At 39.3% G+C, this 25214-nt stretch overlaps 1 protein-coding gene across 7 annotated transcripts in view; it reads left to right on the top strand.

Moving 5' to 3' along the window:
- SLIT2 (slit guidance ligand 2) overlaps positions 1–25214 on the top strand; it is a 216233-nt gene that overhangs the window by 150251 nt on the left and 40768 nt on the right. For 5 of the 7 annotated variants that reach the window (XM_075194722.1, XM_075194716.1, XM_075194717.1 and 2 more), the window contains exons 7-15: positions 2698–2769; positions 4701–4864; positions 6272–6410; positions 16283–16354; positions 17798–17869; positions 20070–20141; positions 22473–22616; positions 22793–22956; positions 24085–24108. In XM_075194722.1, the coding sequence (XP_075050823.1) occupies positions 2698–2769; positions 4701–4864; positions 6272–6410; positions 16283–16354; positions 17798–17869; positions 20070–20141; positions 22473–22616; positions 22793–22956; positions 24085–24108 (923 nt within the window). The remainder of the gene's footprint in view (positions 1–2697; positions 2770–4700; positions 4865–6271; positions 6411–16282; positions 16355–17797; positions 17870–20069; positions 20142–22472; positions 22617–22792; positions 22957–24084; positions 24109–25214) is intronic. The other 2 variants (XM_075194719.1, XM_075194721.1) reach the window with 1 other exon arrangement.

The raw sequence follows: 25214 nt of genomic DNA on the forward strand, positions 1-25214 counted from the left end.
GGTGAAATACGTGGCTGAAAGAGCTGTAGTTTGTAAGGGCCGAGTCATAAGGGATTAATAAAGCCTGTAATTTCCGCAACCTCATTGGATCTGAGTTCACCTCTCGCTCACTTGTCAGATCGGGTGTGGAAGACGTAAACTCCATTGTTTTCTCACACTTGATGTCACATGTGAAGGTTAACCTAGGATCTGCTCAACTTACGAAGGTTACAAGCTTTAGAAACTCAGACATTCCGATGTGACTGAAAAGATGTCTATAGGGCGTGTCCAATATGGCGGCCTGACGTTCTTTGTACTGTAGAGTCAAAGGACTAAACGTGCCCTTTGCTAAAAGCTGAATTTCTCAGCTCTGACTGTCCTGCTTTTATCCATCTGTTCAACTATTTTTTGTGCTAGCATATAGATGTTTTTAATTAATTTTATTAGTTATTTATATTTATGCAGTATTCTGTTCCCTGTAACAGTATAAAGCCTGTGTGGTAAAACACAACAGCTAATATAAATGTGATACAATTCTTACCTATCTGCACTATTTAAACATTAATAAATGCATAAAAGTGCCTTCTAAAATGTTAACTTCAAGCACAGCACGCCCTATTTCTGATGCTTGATACATGGTACTCAAGTTTTGTTGCATTTTTATCAATTTTCCCAGCCTGGCAAGAAAACATGTCATTGTGAACTTTTAGGACATTGAGTGATGCAATGTAATTTTATCTTGTCAGACATTTATTACTGCACAAAGCTTACTGGTCTTTTCAATTAGGACAGTTTTCTGCTTTTTTTTTTGTTTTGCTTTTTTACTTTCACTTAAAATTCTTAAACATATGTAACACAATATCAGAATTTGCGATTTAATTTTTGGATTGGCTCTTCTTTGTTTTTATGGCTTTGCTGAAATGCCCATGTAGTTGCCCTCTCCCAACAACCCTAACACTCATCCTTATGCATCATAAAAATATATATTATAATAATAAAAGCTATTTAGAATAAAAATATTTCAAATAAAATACTTTGTGTATTTGAAAATCTTGAAAATGACAAAATCTTCCATTACTTCATCTCACATTTTAAGGCCGGTTAGATACATTTAGAACATTTTTTAAATGAGTTTGCCGTTAACCAAGTGGCAGACCCATTTCTACAAAGTCACCCTGGTTCATCCGCCAAGACAAGGCTTGCGCAGAGGCTCGGGTAACATTTTTCCGACTTGGCAGCTGAGTATAAATTCTGGGATTTATGGTTCCCACACCCATACCCGCTGCGACTCTAGTAAAATTCTGCTGACGTTAGTGGGAGGGGCCTTGTTAAAGCAGATGAAGATTGGAATAGTCTAGAAATTAGGAAGGGCAAGTCCACCCTTGATAAGCAGAAGCCACATTTGTCTCGCACAATGCGCTTCTCTGGTTCAGTAGCCAGGTGGCTCGTTGAAGCTCCTTTCTCCATCACCCTCCTAGTAAGAAGCCAAAACAGAATTCAGACTTCATCTTAAGGCAAGTTTGCAAGGGCTTCATATACTCCTAGGATCATAATTATTTTAGCTCTTTTTTGCCTTTTGGTATGGTATTATGTTGACAGCAATTTCTCTTTAATGTTTAACGGTTTTGAATGCTGCTCGTTGTATTCGACTTGCTACATTACATTATTTGGTCTTTATACTGCTTTATGTCTTTTTACATAGCTTCTCAAAGATTGGGTTGGGCAGTCTTAGTTGTAAAGTAGACAAGATACTGAAAATTTGAATATGTTAAAGAATAGTAAATGTGAAAAAGCATTTTCTTGTTGTAAGCACTCTAATGTCTATTATTAATGTCTTTTATTACACCATAGATTTTAGTAATATTGTTAGCAGTCGTGCATTAGCCATTGATACCTGAAAGTATAATTTATTTTATAAAAAGATGTTTATTTTTTATGCTGGTTTGGTTTCTTTTTATGTTTGATCAAAAAAAGATTGTACCTTTTTTATTTTGGGAAATTTTTTTTATTTTATTCCAGCAAATCTAGACCGAAACATATTGGGATGTACGAAGCACTTGAATGGCAATAAGTTTCCTACAGCATATTTTTGAATGAGAAAACATTTTCTCACTATATAGGAAACCAAAGAATAAGGTGGAACCTGGAGAGGTTTAATTTGTTATATCATCCTCAAGCGATTCAGGTTTTATAAAATTAATAATTTTAAATAAATATTATCCTTGCCTAAAATAAAAGAAAACATAGACACTTGCGCTTTTGTCCTGAAATTGTAGGCTGGCGATTGAGACACCATTGACACGGTAAGCTTAGTGTAGGGCATAATGTATATTTAGGTTGCGATAGTGTTTCTTTACCCTTTCTTGACTCGCCATTCCCACAATGCATTTCTAGAATGCCTTCACGGCACGCTGTTACCAAGCACTGTATTAACTGGCTGTCCAACTACAGTTTTCATTAACAGCACATTAAATAAACCTGTGGGAAACTCAATGCAGACTTTAAAATGTTTCCGGTTAATCCAATGATATCTTTAGTTAAAGGTTATTGCAATTAATATGGTTGCTGTGCACAGTTATATACAATGGGGACAGGAGAACATGTTGAACAGATTTTTCAAGCAATAAACTTTAGGCTGTCAAAGAAGAAAATATAGCCGTATTACAAATACCGTTGTTGCCTTTAGTGATGTAACTTCATCTCTTTCATGTTTTTCAGCACCCTCAACAATAACAACATCACTCGGCTTTCAGTGGCAAGCTTCAACCACATGCCAAAACTTCGCATTTTGTAAGTGCAGTCTTATTAATGGGTCTCTTGTGTGTGTGTGTGTGTGTGTGTGTGTGTGTGTGTTACTCTGAAACAGAACAGGGTAAATCATGCTACTTTAAAATGCATTCAAATTCCATGTATTGGCATTTCTATCATTGCTTTATTACCTGGTATTCAGGTCTCGGGTACAGGTAGATGACCCCCAGAATTGGAATGTAAGGCTTTCTTTTTGACCAATAATTTGTTGTAATATTTATCCCCTTATCCCCTCAAAAATCACTTTCCCTCTAAGGGGCAGATTTCTTTAGTTCTTTAGAACAACGTGGCTGCGCATTATCTCCGCTGATTTGTGCTTGCAGCTCTCTGAGCCGCGAGAAAAAATCAACGGAGATTTTCTGTCAAATCCCGCGTCTGTGGTGTTCTTCAAAACAACGAGGCTAATTGTATCTGCCCTTTAATGTTAATTATGTAGGACCCTTCGTTCTTATAATGGCGCAATGCATATATTTTAAAGCCACTAATTTAAAAATGAATGAAGAAATTGAGGGTGGGGGTCGGGACAATCACTTAAACGATTGTGCCGCTTTATCCAACACCGAATCTTAAAAGAGCAAAGTAAATGAAAAACAAAGCATCTAGTTAAATAACATAAAATCTATTATCTGCTGCCCTAGAAAGTTGCCTATTTGGTAGACGTTGCCCTAAATGTACACCTAAAATGTTCGGCATCATTATAAAATCCTTGGTTCCTGTTCTGTCATCGGCATCCTGTACGAGACTTACTTTCCGAATAAGTAAGTGATGATTGCATTGACATATTAGCTAGGTCACATTTCATTGAAGAACATAGACAGGCTTTGATTGGCTGTCACTTATGATGAATAGGAAATCTTTACACTTTTATGGCTGTACTGCAGGCAGACCTAATTAAACCGAACTGCCTCTGACAATATCCGTAACACGAAATTAGCCCTGGAGACACAGTTGTGTTTTTTAATATCCATTACAGTTTCTTAGTTAGGACTGAGAGCATTAGCTAAAAAAAAAAGGAGGTACCTTATAGCCCATTCTTCTTTGTAACTTAGAAACCATACATGTAGTTCTTCATATCATTACTAAATATGTGTGTGTTGTATTGTTACTTTGTTAACATGCTTTGCCACTTGGAGTTTGGCCATGATCTTGTATCGGCCTCTGCTCATGTCACAGTAACAAACTTCATTACTCTTTGTCCTGTCATTTACATCTTTTAATTTCGCCAGCTGCTTTGAGCATGGGTCCTCAGGGGCCAACAGCAACTAATCCCCCTTTCTTTGATTAAACAAAAAGAGAGGAAATCAGAAAAAGGATACAAGGGGATGTTTTATATTGAATTATTTTTCTGCCTTGTTCAGTAGAAAATGAATGTGACCTGTTAAAAGGATTTTGCAGGCAGTTTCTATAGAGACTAATAAAGCAAGACTTAGTGATATTTCTAATTGGGAGCCAAATCTTTTATGGGTCTTTTTTCACTCTTGCTGTCAGTGTGCTCCCCCTATAGAGCAATTTACTTGAGACGTGTTTTGTCTTTTTTATATTTAACCCGGCTTTTGTTCAGCTTTTTAGCTGCAGAATTCCACAACTGTTTTCAACCCCTTGTATGTCTTCTTATCCAACTGTAAAGGGTTAATGACGGAGCCGCGGAGATTGCTTTTTATGTTGGCAAACACAGGGGGTTATTTCCATCCCGAAAATTAAATTACTTTTGAAAGGATTTGCTACAAATTAGTAAACAAGGAAAAAAAAAAAAAAAAAAAGCAAAAGTAGTCGGGATTTCGGGATAGCTTTTTATCTCGTGGACATTGTGAGGTCTGAAAAAAGGAATATATATAGTAATTTGTGTGATCTTTTTTTGTTTAGTATTTTGTATGCATTAACTTCTTGTGCATATTTTTTTTTCTCTCACACAGCCGACTTCACTCCAATAACTTGTACTGTGATTGCAACCTGGCCTGGTTATCGGACTGGCTGCGACAGAGGCCCCGCGTCGGCCTGTACACTCAGTGCATGGGGCCTAGTCACCTGAGAGGACACAACGTAGCCGAAGTTCAGAAGCGGGAATTCGTATGCAGCGGTAAGCATGTAATGTGTCATTCATGAGTCACAAGTGGCCGTCCCTTTATTTTACAATGAGAATGAAAGCTTATGTCTTTTATCTTGTGTCTCTTGAATGTCTTTACCTTATCGTTTCCCATGACCATCATCGCCAGATTTTAATCAGTTTACAGCATAGAGCGAGGATACTTTTGTGTATAAACCCTCCAAAGCTGAGGGTTTGGGGTATGTCTGAATTACAAGGTTCTCATCAGGTGGGGAAGGCAGCATGGATGGTGCTCAGTATAATGATATATAAAGATCACTGTTAGTCTGCACTCTGAGTGCTCACATCAGGCAGGCACTGGACGTAGCTTAGCGTAGACCACCGACGTCTCTACTTACCCTAAAGGCGAACATTCCTTTATATTAATGCTGTACAGTTTGTACATATGGGTAGTGATAGTGTATGTAGTTTGTACTTCTTTTTTATACATCTTTTTTTAATAAACAAATTGACAAACTATTCCAACATATAACATGTGGTAAGGCATATAAATGTCCAACTACATCGGAAGGAGAGGGACCAGTAGGGGATGGAGGAGAGGTTTAATTTGGACAATCATTGGGAAAGGATCATAAATTATTGTATCAGAATATCCAAATAAAATAACTGTACTAGACCAGGTGCAATAGAATGCATGAACATACTGGTAATAGTACTTAAATTTTCATAAAATAATACAAAATAATGAATATTTTGAAGGTAAAGAAGTATAATGGTTTGGTTGCCGTCCTACACCAAACCTCCCATTGACAAATGTTTCCAAACTAGTGTAAAGTACTAAGGAAATACAGATAATTAGGCAGTATGAATCCTATTTCATCAAGTTTTCTCTACTTTCGCTTCATCGTTTGCCACATTAGGAAGGTAAATTTAGCAGGTAGCAGAAACCCGTGACTCTTTCTGAAGTAGACATAGAGTACACATACAGCACGTTGAGAACTTTATTCTTATGTACATGAAAAGCGTGCTTTATTTAGGACTTTAATTTTGTTTTATATTAAAAACTGGGAAATGCCTTTGTTGCAAGGATTACTTTAAATGTAAGAACTTCCTTATTTTGACATTGACTGTGTTTATTTTCTTTGTACATATCTTTCAGATGAGGATGAAGGCAAGTCTTTTTTTTTTATTTTTTTTCTAACTGTAAATCTGCTTTTACCTTACACAATTCAGGCAGGCTTAATCGGCTTTGTTTGTTAACATGCATATATGCAGTCGTTCTTTTCCTTGTTCTTTTTTTTTTTTGTATTTTTCCTTGCTGTGTAAACCACACAAGAAACGTTCAACAGTTTTATATGTTCTCTTTTCAATTCAACATAATGGTATGAGCTTAATGGACAATTATAATACAATAATGCGTTCTCTCAATTTGAATGACAGGTCAGCAGTCGTTCATGGTGTCTTCCTGTAGTGTCTTGTACTGCCCGGCTGCCTGTACCTGCAGCAATAACATTGTGGACTGTCGAGGAAAAGGTTTAACTGAGATTCCCACCAACCTCCCCGAGACAATTACAGAAATGTAAGGTCTATGGCTTTGTGTTTATCTTTCTGCTTGTTCCTTAATCGTTGGAATGTTTCGTGATACATGTCAGTAACTGCTCTTGTTAAAGAGGGTTTTATAAAAGGAGAATGTTGGGATTGCAGCTGTTGAACTAGGAATGCAAATCTCTCAATGGCCAGATTTCACAATATGTTTGTAAAGCTATGTAGATATAAGGTGATACAATTATGTGGCTAGAACATCAGGGCTGGGCTGGGACAAGAAGCTGATCTATAAAGCACACCAGCCAACATTAGCGCATGCCCCCCCTTTTTATTGATGCCACCATCGATCCAGGAGCTAAGTGCAGAGTGTGTTGTGGCTCAGAACTATACTATTTAAAGCAAGGCTTTGATGCTGACTGAGGCTACAGGTGCTTAAGTAAGTTCAGCGGAATTAGGTTAATTTGCCTGATTCGAAGAACCCCAAACTTGGTTCAGTCTGGTTCAACAGCTAAAGCAGCGAATCTCAATCGGTTTTCCATGGTTTGAAGTTCGCAATTGTGGCTCACATCCATGGTTTTGGATCTTCAAAGATGTTAAAAAGAACTATAAAATGTTGCCCGAGGTTAAATAGTACATTTTATTGTATCTTTAACAATTTTGCAGCGAACATAACTGTGCTCGAAGTTCGCCATTAAATGTACTATACTGTGTAGCCATTAAGCACAGATGAGATTAAACTGGCTTGAATTTCGCTCAATTTTTTAGTCTAATCTAAAATTTGAGACTTTATTCTGAATGGTAGAAATGTATAAGAGGTTCAACAACCACTAAACATACAAATATAACATAGTGAGCCTAGTCAAGCTCACTCTACTATCTCCGTCACATCAGCTATTCTGTAAATTGCCAGATAGGCCCATATTGCTGGTCCAGGCCTGGTGATTGCCACATTCACTGAGAAAGAGGGTTCATTTTTATAAATGGCATCTGGTCCATATAAGCATGTGGCTTTCATATACAAGTGAACAGTGTTAATATGGCATTGTTTGATTGGTGCTGTTGTGTTTCACAGCAATCTAGTTGTTTAAATTATCTCTTCTCCATCTTTATGGACTTGGCACTAGGTCACTTATGGTCCAGGTAGCATAGATCCTTCAATTTTTCTAGTGGCACTTGATGGTTCACTAACAATAGGGAATAATTAGATGGAAAATTAATTGTTGTACCTTCCCAGGTTTAAAATAATGCTGTTGGGAATAAATACATTTTCAGAGGCTGGTGATAAAACATGTGGGGGTATATTTACTAAACTATGGCTTTGAAGAAGTGGAGATGTTGCCTATAGCAACCAATCAGATTCTAGCTGTCATTTTGTAGAATGTACTAAATAAATGACAGCTAGAATCTGGTTGCTATAGGCAACATCTCCACTTTTTCAATCCAGCAGTTTAGTAAATATATGCTGTGGTGTTTATTGTGGAAAGACTGTAAATGTGATTCTATGAGAGATATGTATCACACAATGGAAGTCAGAAGTGAAATAATAGGGACAGTAGAGTTACCTGAGAAATAATCAATGAACGGTTCTAATATGTGGACAGACCAGTGTAAAACAATTTCTCTTGACATGCGTGAAATGAATACTGTAGTATTCGGTGAAATGTAAAACCCTCCAATGGAGGAATAAGCAGGACTCCTATAGAACAATAGTGATCTCCTTGTCTGTCCTCGTGATACGACTCTACAAGCAGCGCATGGGTTAAAAATGTGTTTTCTAAGTAGAAGCAAAGCAAACCGTTGGTTCAATTTCCTTTTCTGCTTTGGATTATGTTGCCCAGATGGTGCATCCTCCAGTTTCCAGCATAGACTGTAAAGTGTTTTTATTAAAGTGTCTTTGATTTACCTGCTTAGTAGTCAAGTGATTTTATATGGACAAACAAAGGCCTGGAGCTATGTGTCTGTAGAGAGATAGGACATCAGGAGTCAGATGTGGATGCATTGCATTTTTAATAGAGCGGCCTTTCAGCCGTACACCTCAAAACAGCACATCACTTATCACTGATCATTTATTAATCCTCTTTATTGCTTATGTGCAGTCATATATACAGGGAGTCTGTGTCATTTTTCAAACAGGCTTTTGTCTGCCTTCTTTTACTGTACATTCATTATAGGAGTGTGTCAACCCCTGACAAAATGACAGTATTCAATTTAACAGTAATTTTTTTTACATGGGCATCCAGTGATGTGTTTTGTATGGTAATTTTGCATAGACACACATTTATGACACACATAGACACACAAATACCCAGTTTAATTTGACTCTATCTCACCTTTGAAGCAACATTCGGACATTGATATAGTATATGAGTAAACTCTCTCACTTTCTTCTTCAGTTCACCTTCAACACATGCACTCACTCTCCTTTACTCACACTCTTTCTCTCCTCCTACTGTCTCTCTCTTCCTTTCACACACAGTCTCCATTCCTCTCACTCCCTTCCTCTTCCTGTCTCTCTATTCCTTACATGCACACTCTCCCTTCCTCTCCTCTCTCCCTGTTTCTTTATCCCTTTCACACACACTCTCCCTTCCTCTCTTTTCCTTCCACACACTCACTCTCTCTTACTGTCCTTCTCTCCCTGTCTCTTTATCCCTTCCACACACACTCCCTTCCTCTCCTCCTCTCCCTGTATCTTTATCCCTTCCTCTCACTCCCTTCCTCTCCTCCTCTCATTGTCTCTTATTCCCTTACACACTCACATTCCCTTCCTCTCACTTCCTTCCTCTCCCTGTCTCTCTATCCCTTCCACATACACACTCTCCCTTCCTCCCTTCCTCTCCTCCTCTCCCTGTCTCTTTATCTCTTCCACATTCCTCTCCCTGTATCTTTATCCCTTCCACATACACACTCTCCCTTCCTCTCCTCCTCTCCCTGTCTCTCTATCCCTTCCACATACACACTCTCCCTTCCTCCCTTCCTCTCCTCCTGTCCCTGTCTCTTTATCCCTTCCACATAGACACTCTCCCTGTATCTTTATCCCTTCCACATACACACTCTCCCTTCCTCTCCTCCACTCCCTGTCTCTCTATCCCTTCCACATACACACTCTCCCTTCCTCTCCTCATCTCCCTGTCTCTCTATCCCTTCCACATAGACACTCGCCCTTCCTCTCCTCCTCTCCCTGTCTCTTTATCCCTTCCTCTCACTCCCTTCCTCTCCTCCTCTCATTGTCTCTTATTCCCTTACACACTCACATTCCCTTCCTCTCACTTCCTTCCTCTCCCTGTCTCTCTATCCCTTCCACATACACACTCTCCCTTCCTCCCTTCCTCTCCTCCTCTCCCTGTCTCTTTATCTCTTCCACATTCCTCTCCCTGTATCTTTATCCCTTCCACATACACACTCTCCCTTCCTCTCCTCCTCTCCCTGTCTCTCTATCCCTTCCACATACACACTCTCCCTTCCTCCCTTCCTCTCCTCCTCTCCCTGTCTCTTTATCCCTTCCACATAGACACTCTCCCTTCCTCTCCCTGTATCTTTATCCCTTCCACATACACACTCTCCCTTCCTCTCCTCCTCTCCCTGTCTCTCTATCCCTTCCACATACACTCTCCCTTCCTCTCCTCCTCTCCCTGTCTCTTTATCCCTTCCACATAGACACTCGCCCTTCCTCTCCCTGTATCTTTATCCCTTCCACATACACACTCTCCCTTCCTCTCCTCCTCTCCCTGTCTCTCTATCCCTTCCACATACACTCTCCCTTCCTCTCCTCCTCTCCCTGTCTCTCTATCCCTTCCACATACACTCTCCCTTCCTCTCCTCATCTCCCTGTCTCTCTATCCCTTCCACATAGACACTCTCCCTTCCTCTCCTCCTCTCCCTGTCTCTCTATCCCTTCCACATACACACTCTCCCTTCCTGTCCTCCTCTCCCTGTCTCTCTATCCCTTCCACATACACACTCTCCCTTCCTCTCCTCCTCTCCCTGTCTCTCTATCCCTTCCACATAGACACTCTCCCTTCCTCTCCTCCTCTCCCTGTCTCTCTATCCCTTCCACATACACTCTCCCTTCCTCTCCTCATCTCCCTGTCTCTCTATCCCTTCCACATAGACACTCTCCCTTCCTCTCCTCCTCTCCCTGTCTCTCTATCCCTTCCACATACACACTCTCCCTTCCTCTCCTCCTCTCCCTGTCTCTCTATCCCTTCCACATACACACTCTCCCTTCCTCTCCTCCTCTCCCTGTCTCTCTATCCCTTCCACATACACACTCTCCCTTCCTCTCCTCCTCTCCCTGTCTCTCTATCCCTTCCACATACACACTCTCCCTTCCTCTCCTCCTCTCCCTGTCTCTCTATCCCTTCCACATACACACTCTCCCTTCCTCTCCTCCTCTCCCTGTCTCTCTATCCCTTCCACATACACACTCTCCCTTCCTCCCTTCCTCTCCTCCTCTCCCTGTCTCTCTATTCCCTCCATGCAATCTATTTTTCTCCCTCTCTCTTCCCTATCCCCCTCTCGGTTTTCCATGAGGTGTACCTTATTCTCTTCTTAAAATATCTCCTACATCAGTTCTGTTATATTAATTGTACAAAAATCAGCTTTGAATTCCTTTTTTTTGTTTAAGTTATCTGCTATGTCTTGCTGATTTTATAGCTGCAGACTACCAAACGTAAGAATATGAATAGTCATAAAAGATTCAATCACAACATACTTCTCAATGCACAGAAATCCTACCAGGATTATTGTGTATTATGTTTCCCCCCCCTGCTCACCACGTAATCAGCATACCCCAGCATGTGCAATCTCTTGTCAGCGTGATGATGTATTATGCCTAATAAAATTCCTGTCATCCTGACTTTTATATCTATTTTCACATGGTGCCGTTAGCAGGAACTGATCTGTACAACTTCTAGCATATGAAAACAGAAATAACTTTATTATTTTAAGTATTGTTTTGTAACTATTTTTTTTAATGGTTTTTAAAGTGAACTTTTCAAGAAAGCAATACAATAGCACAGCAGCCATGTCGCAATAAAGGACATAATAAAATAAATGGGGGAGACATACACCAAAATATAGACACAGCAGATCATAAAATGAAAAGAATAGAATAGTATCCTTAACCAGGACTGTGGAACGCTTATCCTAACGAATCCCCTTGGACTCTTCCCTTCACCACCACCATTCCTTAAAACAGACACCGGCTTTCTAACGCTAAATGTTACATAGCCTGGAAAATTCTTCACCCATTGATAGAGGGCAGAATTCTACCCGGAGCCGTTGTCTGTTCTGTCCAGAGGTAAAATAATTTCCTAATAGAACTCATCATCCTCTACATAACGAAGTCTCTCTTCGTATATTTCTATGCCAAATCTATTGGCAAACTGTATCTTGTGCCCACTGCCATCTATTATTCGTCATCCTATAAACGGGTAAACCTATCCTGGGATGACTTTGCACTATACCCTAGATTCTTCTGTTTTAACTACTATCTGTACTACAACAACTACTACTACTGGTCGCTCTGCATGAGAGGTGGGCAGCCTGTAGCTACTGAGCCAGGGACTGGCAGGGTATGATGGGGCTTGTAGTTCCACTAGAAACCGCATTTCATGATCGTGTCAGATCTGGCAGTTACCAAGTACTGTGACTGTAACCATCTATGATATCCCAGAACTACGCCAAATCCTATCTAGATAATCTGTGTTCTGCTGTTAGACAGCTGTTATTCCAGTTTATTTTGAAAGCAGAAAATAAATATAAAATTGAGCTCTCCAAATGTATGGATAATATCCCAAATCAACACGTGGCCTTTGTTGTATCCTCTGGTTTTAGACAGTCATGGTCAGGTCTCACTCAGCGCAAAGTGCTCCTTTATTACCTCTGTCATATAATTATTAGTTTAATGGCTGTACAAATTAATACCAGGCCAGAGAAAAACAGATACTTAGACTGATTTTTTCTTTTGCATAATCTGCAGTTTTAAGTCTCCAATATGCATTTTCACTTCTTCTGAGAAGTGTATATAATATATATATATATATATTTACAATCTATGGGACAATGGGAGTCTGACACACAAGGGCACATGCTACATCAAATTGCATATTGGACCAGCTAGAATGCAAGGGTAAAAAGTGATGAGTGGGCCATATGATCAGTTACAAAGTAATGTTGGTCAGAGGGTTGTTGTCCTGTGTTAGCTGTATAGAGGGTGGTAATGGGGTAATCTAGGGAAATTAAGATGGTGGTTGAGGAATATTATAAGCTTGTCTGAAGAGGTGGGTTTTCAGAGAATGAGTGAAGGCTTGAAGACTAGAGGAAAGTCTTACTGTGCAAGGGAGGGAATTCCACAAGGTGGGTGCAGGCCGAAAAAAGTCCTGTAACCGAGAATGTGACGAGAGTGGAAGAGAGACGCAGATCTTGTGCAGAACAGAGGTGTCGAGTTGGGAGATATTTAAAGACTACATATATATATATATATATATATATATGTATGTATGTGTGTGTATATATATATATATATATATATGTATATATATATATATATATATATATATAGTGAAAGGTGTCACTTATGTGTTGTGCGATTACCAGCTTCTGCCAGGGCTCTCTGGTGAAGTCTTCTCCATGCAGAGGGGAAACTATGTATCTCCGCTCTTGTCCTATCAGTATTTACATTTCGGGATGGAGATTGCAGTGGCTCTGCAACTGTAAAAATTCTTCATTATTGAAATAAAGCATTTTTTCATGAACTAAATATATGGGAAAAAATCCTACTTTTTGCAACTTTTTAAAATAATTTGTTTAATAGAATGTGGAACTGAAAGACTAGATTTGGGCTTCCTGTGCCACTGCACATATGCTACCGCACTGGCCCGAGGCAGCGGTAAGGTTGGCCTTGCCTCTGCTAGTCAGTAATATTAAATTGCAGCGAGAGAATCCTTTCTATCGCTGCAATAAGCCTCCTATCTTGGTTAGTTCCTTTGCAGAGTAGAAATGGCAGTGCCCCTAGCATGGAACACCTCTAATAATGCACCCTCTTGTCCCTTTAGCTAATTTTTTTGCTTCACACATGAAATTCTTGTTTTTGCATGGCACTAAACCTTGGCGGACCTACAAGTCTATTTTGTACTTTGTAAGGAATACCCTCTCTCCGCCAGCTTCTCCCATCAGCCAGTGCAAACTTCCGCTCTTGTGCAGACGTCACTGACTTGCTCTGTGATCCTATGCTCTTTGTGGCGATATATGCGTACTTGCGCATTTAAAGGCGTAGAGCATTACTAAGAAGGAATTTGCGTTTTGCCTTGTCTATTTTGCTCTTTATAAGTGAGGCCCTTGTTTTTATTGCGTTTTCACAGTGTTCAAGAGAAAAGCAATCATTACAGTGATCTCATACATTGATAAAATCAATGCAAGCAATATATATATTAATGTATAAAAAATATTAACCAAACAATAAGAATGAGAGGGGTTAGGCGAGCAGAGGGACAGGTGGAGTGCAGGATACAGGTGTATTTAGACACAGAGAATGCTTTTAAGAATTGTAATATATGGAGAATAAGTGTTGTACATATAATTGTACAATACATTTTAGTGGGTCGAAACAGCGGGATGAAGGGTTAGATTTGTCAAATTTGTGAAGATATTGCCCATAGCAACCAATCAGATTCTAGCTGTCAATTTCTAGAATGTATTCTATAAAGGACAACTAGAATCTGGTTGCTATGTACAACATCTCCACATTTCCTTTTTTAGAAGGTTCATACATCTACACACAAGTCTGTTTATGTCCAGAAAGCGATGTACTCGGTGCATTTCGTATGCCGACCTGCAGAGGCAGATAAAGCCTCCATAGGAGAAATAGACCATTTCATGACTTCAATGCTTCATATCCGTCCCCAGTCTTCATCACACTCCACAATCTTCCAATATTGTGTTAGATGAGAGATCTCCTGACATCAAAGGATATTAAAAAGCAGTGTCAAAATAAGATTGTTGAACTATATAAAGTAAAACACATGCAGCAACTGCAAATCAGTGTCAGGCTGAGTAGTATTCCTCGGTGGTGGATCTTCCTAGTAGTTCCAGGCCCTAGGCATCATCTAAGGTTGCCTTCTGGTCAGGCTGAATGTGCTATATATGTAAAATATGCAAAACATACCTAGAAACATTTATCACTTTCATTCTTTACCTACTTGAAATTCAAAGGGTTTTCATCAAGGGAAAAGCTTGTTTTGTCTTTGTTATACATGCTGTGCATGCTGATTATCAGGCCTTGATCAAGAGATTCCCCTACAAAACAATGCAGGTCCTGTTTACATCTTGTGCATGTATACATCTATGCTATAGGATTAATATTTCTATACAGCTGTTCAGATTAATGCTACATTGGCAGATATCCAGTGGAAAGCTCAGTGTCTCACAAATCATCTTCAGAATGACAGTTCATTTTTGTTTTCTTGTAACCAACCATGAAATCCGATCTGTTTAAGCCTCTCCTTTCCCATGAATATTTAGAAATATCACCTAGCTGAAGCCTGTGTGAATTTTCTGCCATTTGATTTCTGAAAATATCAGTGTGCCCTCTTCCACAATAATATGGCGTGCATGTAATGATGTGCTGTAACCCATAGCAACGGACAACAATAGACTGCAAAAAAGTTCTGATTGGTTGCTATGGGATACAGCATATATATGACTGCCCTTACTGGCTTATAAAGGGATGCTTACCAGTTTTTTGCATGTAATAATTTTTTTATTTTTTTAAAAAATTACTTTCCCTTCCACCTAGTTATGGAATTATTTTTTTACTAATTATTGGTATTTATTAGTTCCTGGAGAGCGCTGAATAGGGAGGTAGTCATCTAGCTAAATGACTTCAACCTGTAGGTTAGTTGACAGACAGAAAGGTGAGGCTGCTTCTCATTGGTCTGTCCGCAGCTGATAACTGGTGAATGTCTGGCTGCAGGGCTCATGCGATTTGTAAATGTACCAGGGTCGAGGAATTCAAATATCAAGGTTCTGAAGTGATGGCCTTAGAAATATTCCTCTCCCCAACCAGCATTCTGCTCTTTGGGGAGAGGAAAGACAATTAAAAAGTAATAATTTCTCTTTAATAACATGGTGCCTACATTCAAAATGTGTTTGTACGTCATACAAAAAATCAAGCTAATCCACTAAACACTTAACTCCCGTCCTCGTGCACCGCCAACAACTATGTTTTCAGCATTTCTTTAATCATGCACAGGTGACTTAGTCTACTTGGCTGGGTCAATAATTATCCCACCTTTTCCACAGACAGAAATCCACAGAACATGAGTTGTTAGGGTGCGTGAGGACTGGAGTTAGGAAACACTGCGCTAAACTGATGAAAGCGAATATCAGATTTGTTGTTGTCTGTTATAGAAGTTTCAGTGAGCGCTGTCCTGGGACATTAAATACCACAGTGCATTGTTTTAGGACTCTTAAATAGAAGTTATCTCATATCTGACAATAATGCCCCCCCCAGAAACTGGGACCACAATCCGGGGTCCTGACTCACATGTTGTTTATCGCTTTGTTACAGCATGTGCATTATATTATTTTATTAAATAAGTCTTTAAGTTGAGACAGGTGATATAACTTTGCTCTGGGTAGGAGAGATGTGCCACATGTACCTAGAATGCTGGGAATTGTACTCCAAAGAAAGCTGGAGATTCCTACATCTGCTATATACTCGCGGCTTTAAGGGGTCTGTTGAAAAACGCTAATTGTTTGTTTAAGTGCTTAACTGTCTTAAAATCTAATTGTTTAATTGCATGTAGTTTGAGGCACATTCAAGTCCTTTGCCAATACCCCACCAGTTTACACTAAGCTGCAAGTTCTGAAGATTTATGTGGTCTCTGTTATTTTCCTCTGCAGGAGATTAGAGCAAAACTCAATCAAGGTCATACCTCCGGGGGCTTTCTCACCGTATAAAAAACTGAGAAGAATGTAAGTAACGAATAATTTCAAACAAGCACTTTAATGGGGGTCAGGGCTATCCAAAAATATTTAAAACATTTCACAGATGGGTGATTAGCAAATATTATGCTCTGAGCGCTACATCTACAGGTTGTTTCTCTTGTTAATCATCTGTAACTTTGGTTTATAAGTATTAAATACCAATACTAGCCAAAACATAGCTACGTAGAGTAAACGTTAAATTGTTACATGACATTTTTTCCAATTTGTTAACATTTATTATTACACTGTGATGTTAGTTTATGTACTGCTTTATAAAACACATTCTTACTCAATGGAACATATATATTCAAAGAGCTTTTATTTTTATTCTTAACCTTTTTTTAGTGTTCCAAAACTCCAAAGTGTGCCTGTCATGTATGCACAGTGGATGCAGCCATTTGTATGGGCTAGACACAAGTAAACCAATGTAATTAAAGCAAGACAAAAGTGACCGATGGAATAATGACAATTCTGATGTCCTGTCACTGTCATTATTTAATACATAAATGATGCTAATCTAGGGTGTTTGCACTCTTTCCAATATGCACATTTCTATTTGTATCTGGGATCTCTCAAAGTACAGTAGTAGCAGAGTGATTTTCCAGCGGCAATTCACAAGCACGGAATGTTGGTGTTGACCTATCATCATTATCATCATTTATTGATATAGCGCCACTAATTCCGCAGCGCTGTACAAAGAACTCATTCAAATCAGTCCCTGCCCCATTGGAGCTCACAGTCTAAATTCCCTACTATAGACACACACACAGACAGGGAGTGACCTATCTATGCACAAGGCAGACAAGTAGGCACATTTGCATAGAATTGAAACGTATGCGTGCCTACCTTGTTTGCAATTAATGACCTTTACTATTTGACATTAATATATATCAAGGGCTGTTTTTACTGTGGGTAATCAATATGTATTAAATCCATGAAGTGTTGCAGCAGGATGCCATGTTAAGAATGAGATGCTTGTCTTAAAGAGCAGATGGAGACTGACTGATAGTCTTCCTGGCTTACTCTGCAGAAGTGCAGTAAGTTTATTGGTGGATTCATACACACGGCCAGAGCCTGTGATGTCACAGCTGCTCAGATGACTGCAGTCTCATCTTTTTGTATCACATTCCATAAAGAAGCTTTTTTTTAGAGATGTGGAAGGGGCATCTGTTGTCTGTAATGGAGTGGGGAATTAGCACCTTACCACTGCAGCTCTGTTAAAAAGTATGTCAGGTTAACACTGAACGACGTATGTAACCTTCATGGTTCACATCTAAACATTTCAATTCTGGGATTTAGTGATCCTTTTATAGTCCTCTAGACTCTATGTGAATTAACATGGTTAACTGTGATGACCAGTGAGAATTTTGTTTTGACTATGCTACTTTTAGGATGGTTATAACCTGATCATAAAACTGTTTCTAATTGCAGTGATTTAAGCAACAACCAGATATCCGAATTAGCCCCAGATGCTTTCCAAGGCCTGCGTTCCCTCAACTCTCTGTAAGTGCAAATGCCTCTCAGAGGATAGACAAAATTCCAAGTTTATGTTGCTTGACAATGCTGTGCGTCGTTGGCTTGCTTTAGAACTCCTCCTGACCTGTGTCAGCATATCCTCTGCCAGCTGTAAAGCACAGGTCCGCACTGTCACCAACATGAAAGTCAATTCAGTCTTTCCACTGTGGGATTGGGTTCAAAGAACTAGTTGGATGATTATAAATCAGTTGCAGCAGCTTTGCTGCTCCATAAATCCACCCGTGCATTGATTTTTGTCGCAGCGCTGAAAATTATAACAGATTATTTCTGACACATTATTTATTCATGTATATGCCTGGTGAGAAAACATAATCACATTGTAATAAATCACGTGCAGAAATAAACAAAGTATGCAGCAATACATATTTGTGCGTACATTCAGATTTATGAGACATAAGGTCATAAAATCTTTAATAACACATTGATTATAGCAAATCCTGTTGTACTGTGGAGAAGATCTATCTGCTGCTGACACAACAAGGATGGAATAATAGGAGCGAACAATTCCAACAATGGACAATTGCTGCGGTTTGATGGGGGTAGCTTTAGCACCCGCCTGTTATATTTACCAAATGTGCTAAATATGGACATGTCTAGGGCTCACTCTTCAGGGGTAAACCCAGACAAATTGCCACTTTATCAGTAAGAATAAAGAAGGGGCGGTGGTACATAGTGGTGCTCAATTACAAGTGCCTATGGCATAAATAGATATAAATGCATATTTGGCATTCTTGGTAGAGTCACACCCATCTCATTAGATTAGCCCCTCCCATCCTCAATTGTTTTGTAGACATGCTGCAAAGATAGAGGCTTCCCTTCCAATGGGAGGTTTGTATATTATGACAGTATTAAAGCAGACTGTATGGAGAATACTAGTTCATTAATAAGTGATATAAGGAGAATCCTCATGGTCAGACTAGCCTAGTACTGTCAGGCCCGTTATCCGGCATTGGTACAGTAACATCGAACTGCTGTGTTCTATTATATTTTAGTTACCATAAATACTCTGTCTAGTAGGGATGGGTAATTTACCAGTATAGATAGTAATACTGCGGTAGTAGACGATGACAGTTGGGCAATATGGTTATTTCTTTATTGTCGCAGTATATATGTTGTCTGGTAGAGAATGACTGCACAGTAACACTGGGCCTCAGTGAGTTCTTGTGTTTTGGAGCTGAGAAATCGGTTAATACTGTGCTATATTTTCTCCCATAGACATTAAGGAGAACATTAAGTAACCTGTGAGTAACATGTAGAAGACAGTTATTAATATCCACACACCATGTAATAGGTCATAGTTTACTTCCCATAACAGTCACACTGTAAACATGAGTCACTTAGACAAATTAGCAGACATTAGCGGACCCTCGTTTTGCTTGATGTTGATGAATTGATTCCAGAGGGGAACATTTTTCAAAGTTTTCTTTTTTCTTTCCTTCAGTGCATCATTTATTTTCCAGATTTGCGTTTTACGTTGTCACTTGCTGTAACCAGGATTCCGTTATAGGACACTATGATAACCTAAACATTTTATCTTACACTTCTGCATACTCTGTTTTAGCCAGTAGGATTTAGGAAATTACAGATATATATATTCTTGCCGAGTTAGACATACTATTTAGTCCATGGTTGTGACTAGGGATAGAAAGAGGAGGCAGCTGCCTAAGGTGCATAAAGGATTGGGGAGATTAATCAATGAGCACATTCCATTTATTTACTGTTCCAGATTTCTTACTCACACAGACAAAATGTTGGCCTCAAAACCATTAGTACATAGCAAGCATGTGACGATGTCATGTGACATTTTTTCCTTAGTAACTCAGACTTGTGCCGACTTTTTACGTGTCGCTAATGCTTTCTTCTCGCAGTTCTGAAAGACAATAGATAACCTCTCTCTGCAATGATCACATTCTATGAATTAAACAAGAGATATCACAATTGCTGTATTGTTATCAGGTATATTAGCAGTAATGACACAGTGTATGGACAAAGCCAGGCACTTACTGTATTTGTATTTGTTATAACATCACACTGTACATAATAAGAACAAAGCTTCCATGATAAATTGCCTTTCTTTTTTGTCCAGTACCCTGCTACAGATGGACAAATAAATGTATATAAAATAGTTATATTTAACTCATTGACTTACATTGCTATCTTTCTCTAGGGTTCTCTATGGAAATAAAATTACAGAACTTCCCCAAAACGTGTTTGATGGACTGTTTGCATTGCAGCTCCTGTAAGTATAACTTATAATTAACTTATGTAAGCAGACGGATTCATATTTGTAGGGCTTTCTATTCCTAAGATTTGCTTATTGAGAGCAGAGCTTGGTTCCTTGATTAACTACTAAATCAAAAGGAAAATGAATTATTAAATACTCTTCTAATAATAACCTGATCCTGGGAATCCCTTGCATGCTGTTGTCACAGTGTAAATGCCCTTTCTGTCCTGCACAAACACCGACCCTGTCTAACAAGTAACACACCCGGGCTGGTGTCCTGAAGTCTGACTTTTATAACAAGCACCATGTGGGTTTTTGCCATTTATTTTGATTGTGCATTGTAGAGATCTTATATTTAAATCAACTGATCCTTAAAATGTGATTTATCATGTTTACTGTTCCGTATAACGCTCTCAAAATTCCTGCCATGCTCGCTTGTTTATCTGACCTGAACTCTTTACCTCCTGGCACCTATTTAATAACGAGTCCAGCATATAACTGGCTGAACTTGTGATTATATTTTCCTTTGAAGTAATGACTGGCACGTAGCCAGCGTGACTAAACCTGGGTACAGCGAGCGGACTCTTCACCTGCTTCTCTCATCCAGAATGAGCAGTCATAAGCTGCAAGGAAAACATTGCTGTACCTGGGGAAGTTCTCTCCCATAACACATCCAGTTTGTAAACCACTTAAAAGCAATACGCACCTTGGAAACCATACAGAACGTTCTGCTTCAGCACACAATGTAATGTAGTGCAAGCAAATTAAACTAATAAAACCAGAGTAGAGAAAAGGGGAAATCTGCATGCCTGTTAATCTCCCTTCACAACAAACCACATACATACAAGGTATTCTAAGTTCACTCTACAGTTAGGAGTACCTTGTTTCTATTTCTTTCTGTTGGTTCCCTGCTCACTGTGACCCTTTAGTGTTTTAGAGGTCTATTTGTGAATAGGTGAAAACCCGAAAGCCTTTGAAAACAGTGTTCCCCAGTTTTAGGGCTTCACCCTGTCTGTGTTCTCCCCAGCACCCATTTCACGGGTGCTCCACTTGGCTGTTTTTACTTGTCACCCGGTTCTTGGAGTCCAACAGACTCCTATTATAATAGAACAAACCATTGTTTCTCCTATTAGAACAGGCACTATGTGAGCACTGCAGGCAGCAGTGTGTGTTAGACCACTGACCACCAGTCTGACCAGTCCTGGCAGGTGTGGGCAATAACCTCCAACATTTTTCATTATTATTGCAAAGTATTACACTGTCCCCACCCGGCTACTTCTTAGTGCCATCCGGGTACTACTTAGTGCCACCCGCCTGACATAATTTTCAGGGGAGAACACTGCCTGCGGAATATTGCCCGGGTCTTATCGCCAACGGGCCTCCCGCAAATCCTATTTAACAAAGAACAGTGGTGGTAGTCCTATTGCTTTCACCATCTCCTTAAAAATAGACCCAATATTTATGTTTCAATATTGGTTTATGTTAGATGGAGACTACAGCCCCTGTGGAGACGCCAGCCACTTGTACACAGATAATTAATGCAACTTTTTTTTTGTAACACTCTTTACCTTTTGTTTGAAACTCATTCAATACACAAAAATATGTTCCAATGATAATGGCCATGTAAGTGTCACAAGGACTGAAACAAGTTCTTATGTATATCTTATTTTACATGCAACAATCAATATTTAAAGAATAATAACTAGCAGAGCTATGGAGGGCAGGTGTCAGAGACACACACCATGTATGAATCGCCCCAAAATCCGCTCATCCGTTCTCCTGCAGGACAGACAGAAATTCAAGTGCTGTGACACCTCTTGTGTGGAGATCGCTGTCTGGACTGTGCAGCAGCCATTCAATCAGGAGCTGGGAGTGAGTGAATTTCACACTTCTGGCTCATCAAGCTGGAGATTTGAGCAGACAATCACAGTTCTGACAGCAGAGGGTTGTTGCACTGTCATTTTATTTGTGGGTTATTGAATTGGTGAATGTACAAATAAAATTGAGTATTTATTAAAAGTCTGAAGATATAAGGTGACTGTTAAAATGTGCAGACACAACTGTCTTTGGCAAGTATTTACTGACATAAGGGGAACGTGACACAAGAAAGTTTGAAAAGCTCTATTAAGAGTGGTGAGTTCTGCAAAGTAATATTTGAAAAGTGAAAACGCCATAAGAAAATCAGCAGTCACCTTTCTAAACCTTCCGTGAACTTTACAGAGCTCTTTGTTGATAGTGTGGAACCGTTCATGATGGCACAGAGAAAACAAAAGGTTTCATCATCGAACATTACAGCTGAGTGAACACGAGACAACTCTGTAATTCATGTTATCCTTGGTTCAACAGATTGCTGAATGCCAACAAGATAAACTGTCTGAGGGTAGGTGCTTTCCAGGATCTGCACAACCTGAACCTTCTCTCTTTGTATGACAACAAACTTCAAACCATTGCCAAAGGCACATTCGCACCACTGCGTGCCATTCAGACCCTGTGAGTATTTTCATGTGTAGTGGAGAAATTGTATGTATGGGAAATCTGACAAGGAGTGGGTGGGTTTTGTTGATCTATATAATCCATCTTCTTTTTTTAAGTTCATGATTTTATAAAAAAAAAAAAAAGGTAGATCACGAATAACATGTCAAATCATTTTCATTCACTCCTGAAAGGCATTTGGCTCAGAACCCATTTATCTGTGACTGCCATCTGAAGTGGCTGGCGGATTATCTTCATACAAACCCTATTGAGACTAGTGGTGCCCGCTGCACCAGCCCCCGCCGACTGGCAAACAAAAGAATCGGGCAGATCAAAAGCAAGAAATTCCGCTGCTCAGGTAATTTGCTTAGTTCAGCTTCTTCCTTCCGTTGCCAAAAAAACAGTCGTCCTCGATGGCTCAACAAAGCAGCTGGTCCTCTTCTGAATTATTGAACATCGTAGAACCTTTCTCTTTGTCATCTCTCTTCTGATAGAGAGGAAGGAATCAAGGGAGGCAGTCTGTGTGTGATCATTGAATTAACATTGATATTCTTAGCTCGTTTTAAGAAATCACACTGGGGGCAAGTGTAAATGTACACATTGTGGGACACGACGACGTGTCCTCGTCTTACAAAGCTGTATAATCCAGCATCCTGTGCCATGATTTTCAAAGCTTGGCACAGATTTGCAAAGTTAACTCCGACTCTTTTGAAACATGAGACACATTGTCTTCATATAAATGAAGAAGTTGTTCACGGAGGATCAGTCTAATTCATTGTCTTACACATAGCCGTCAGCAACTTCCCCTAAATGTAATGATTTTCCTTACATGCTTTAAATCCAAGTCTGTATGTCGTTAGAGTTCTTTATATCTCTGTACCTGTGGTATACAGCCCTGATGTGCTCTCTGATTGGATAGATTGGTATGCAGACCGCACCTTTTGTTTTGTATCCCGGGATGACAACACAGCTTCTCTGTCTGGCTATATAAATATATGGATAAAGAGCACAGGAGGCAGAAAAATGAAGTAATGTATTTAGTTGTTGTTGCAGAAGGGCACATGCAGGCCACCACAATTTGGTCAACTAAACGTGGAAGTCCCATTTAAATGCCGGTCCTCTACCAGGTGACTAATCTGAATCCATGTCTTCGGGCATCCAGCTGTTAGTATCTTACATTTTTCTGCCTCTTCAAATCCAGGCTTAAACACCAGTAGAGAACTGTTTATTGTCTGTGTGCTATAGTTATTTCTGACCAGATGTGTGTGCCATTAAACCACCACTCAGGATTGTGGTGTTACATTAGTATTGTTAATTTATAACTAATTCTATGCTGGATGTAACTGCAATGCACTATAATATATATATATGCTGTGTGGCCTTTTAATACTGATTACAAGCCATAAGTATTCTTTGTCCGCTTGCTGCAATTCAGATGCAACTTTCTATTTTGTTTTTCTCTTTTTTTGTTGTTTTGTTTGTGTAGCTAAAGAGCAATATTTCATCCCAGGTAGGTTTCGTTCTATAGTAGGGTTATCCTGACTGGTCCTTAGTATGTCCTTAGCAGACTGAAAGTCTTGCATGCACCTGTAAGAGAGACAGCCACCTACCTGCATGGCGCTCCTTGTCCGTTTATTTAAAACATCTCTGGCTCGGACGTTTGAATACAGAACAGTGTTTTGTGTGTTTTGTTATGTGTTTTCCCCGCTTAAATTCTGTTTGGTATAAATTAGTGTATTCATAATCTTAAAGGTGAACTCGAGCGTCATTTAATTTTGTCTCACAGGCAGATTTAATTTGTGTTTGTTGTATTTAGATATGACAATCAATAAACCTAGATCTTTGCGTTGGGAGCAGTTGTATGTGCACAGCAGGTCTCGGTGCAATGAAAATAGACAAATCTGCCTGGAAAACAATTTACTGTGCAGATGGAGATCTGTTTCTTTTACAAGTGATGTTCTAGCATACCGTTCTGTAAAATTACTCTTCAGCACCAAACTGTTTAACAACAAACACATGTCACCTTAACATGCATGTTGGAAGACTCTTGCTTCTGAGACGATTGTAAACATCTATATGAAGCTCCTGGAAGTGACTGTATCATTCCTTAGATCATCTCGTACAGACACAGCAGACTGACTCTTGTCAGTGGTTTAATTTCCTGAAGACCCAGTACCTCTCTGGCTTGTTCTCTCATGCCTCTGGGTATGCATTTCCCAAGTGGAACTTGAGAGAGGGTACAAATACAATATTATGTACTCAATCCAAAGGATTGTTACATAGTTCTCATGGGAATATATGGGACAAGTATGGCTGTAATTATTTGCATAGAACCACAGAAGGTTCAGGGGTGAATATGTGCACAGTACAATTACATCCAATAAAATTTTGCAATGATTTGTATAGTAAGTTACAATAGTTGCTTGAGACATAACAAAAAGTTATGCACTTTAACAATAAGACTAATTCTTCAGCTATTTTGGGGTCGAACTACAACATAGAATCTGCATGCTAATCTACCTATGTATTACTCTTTTAGTAGCTGTATTACTATGTTTGCACTTATTTTTGTTGGAGTTTGTTTTACTATTATCCAGCTTTTCTTAAAGAGCAACA

This window comes from Mixophyes fleayi, chromosome 1 (genome assembly GCF_038048845.1).
Source record: "Mixophyes fleayi isolate aMixFle1 chromosome 1, aMixFle1.hap1, whole genome shotgun sequence".
NCBI classification, from domain to species: Eukaryota; Metazoa; Chordata; class Amphibia; order Anura; family Limnodynastidae; genus Mixophyes; species Mixophyes fleayi.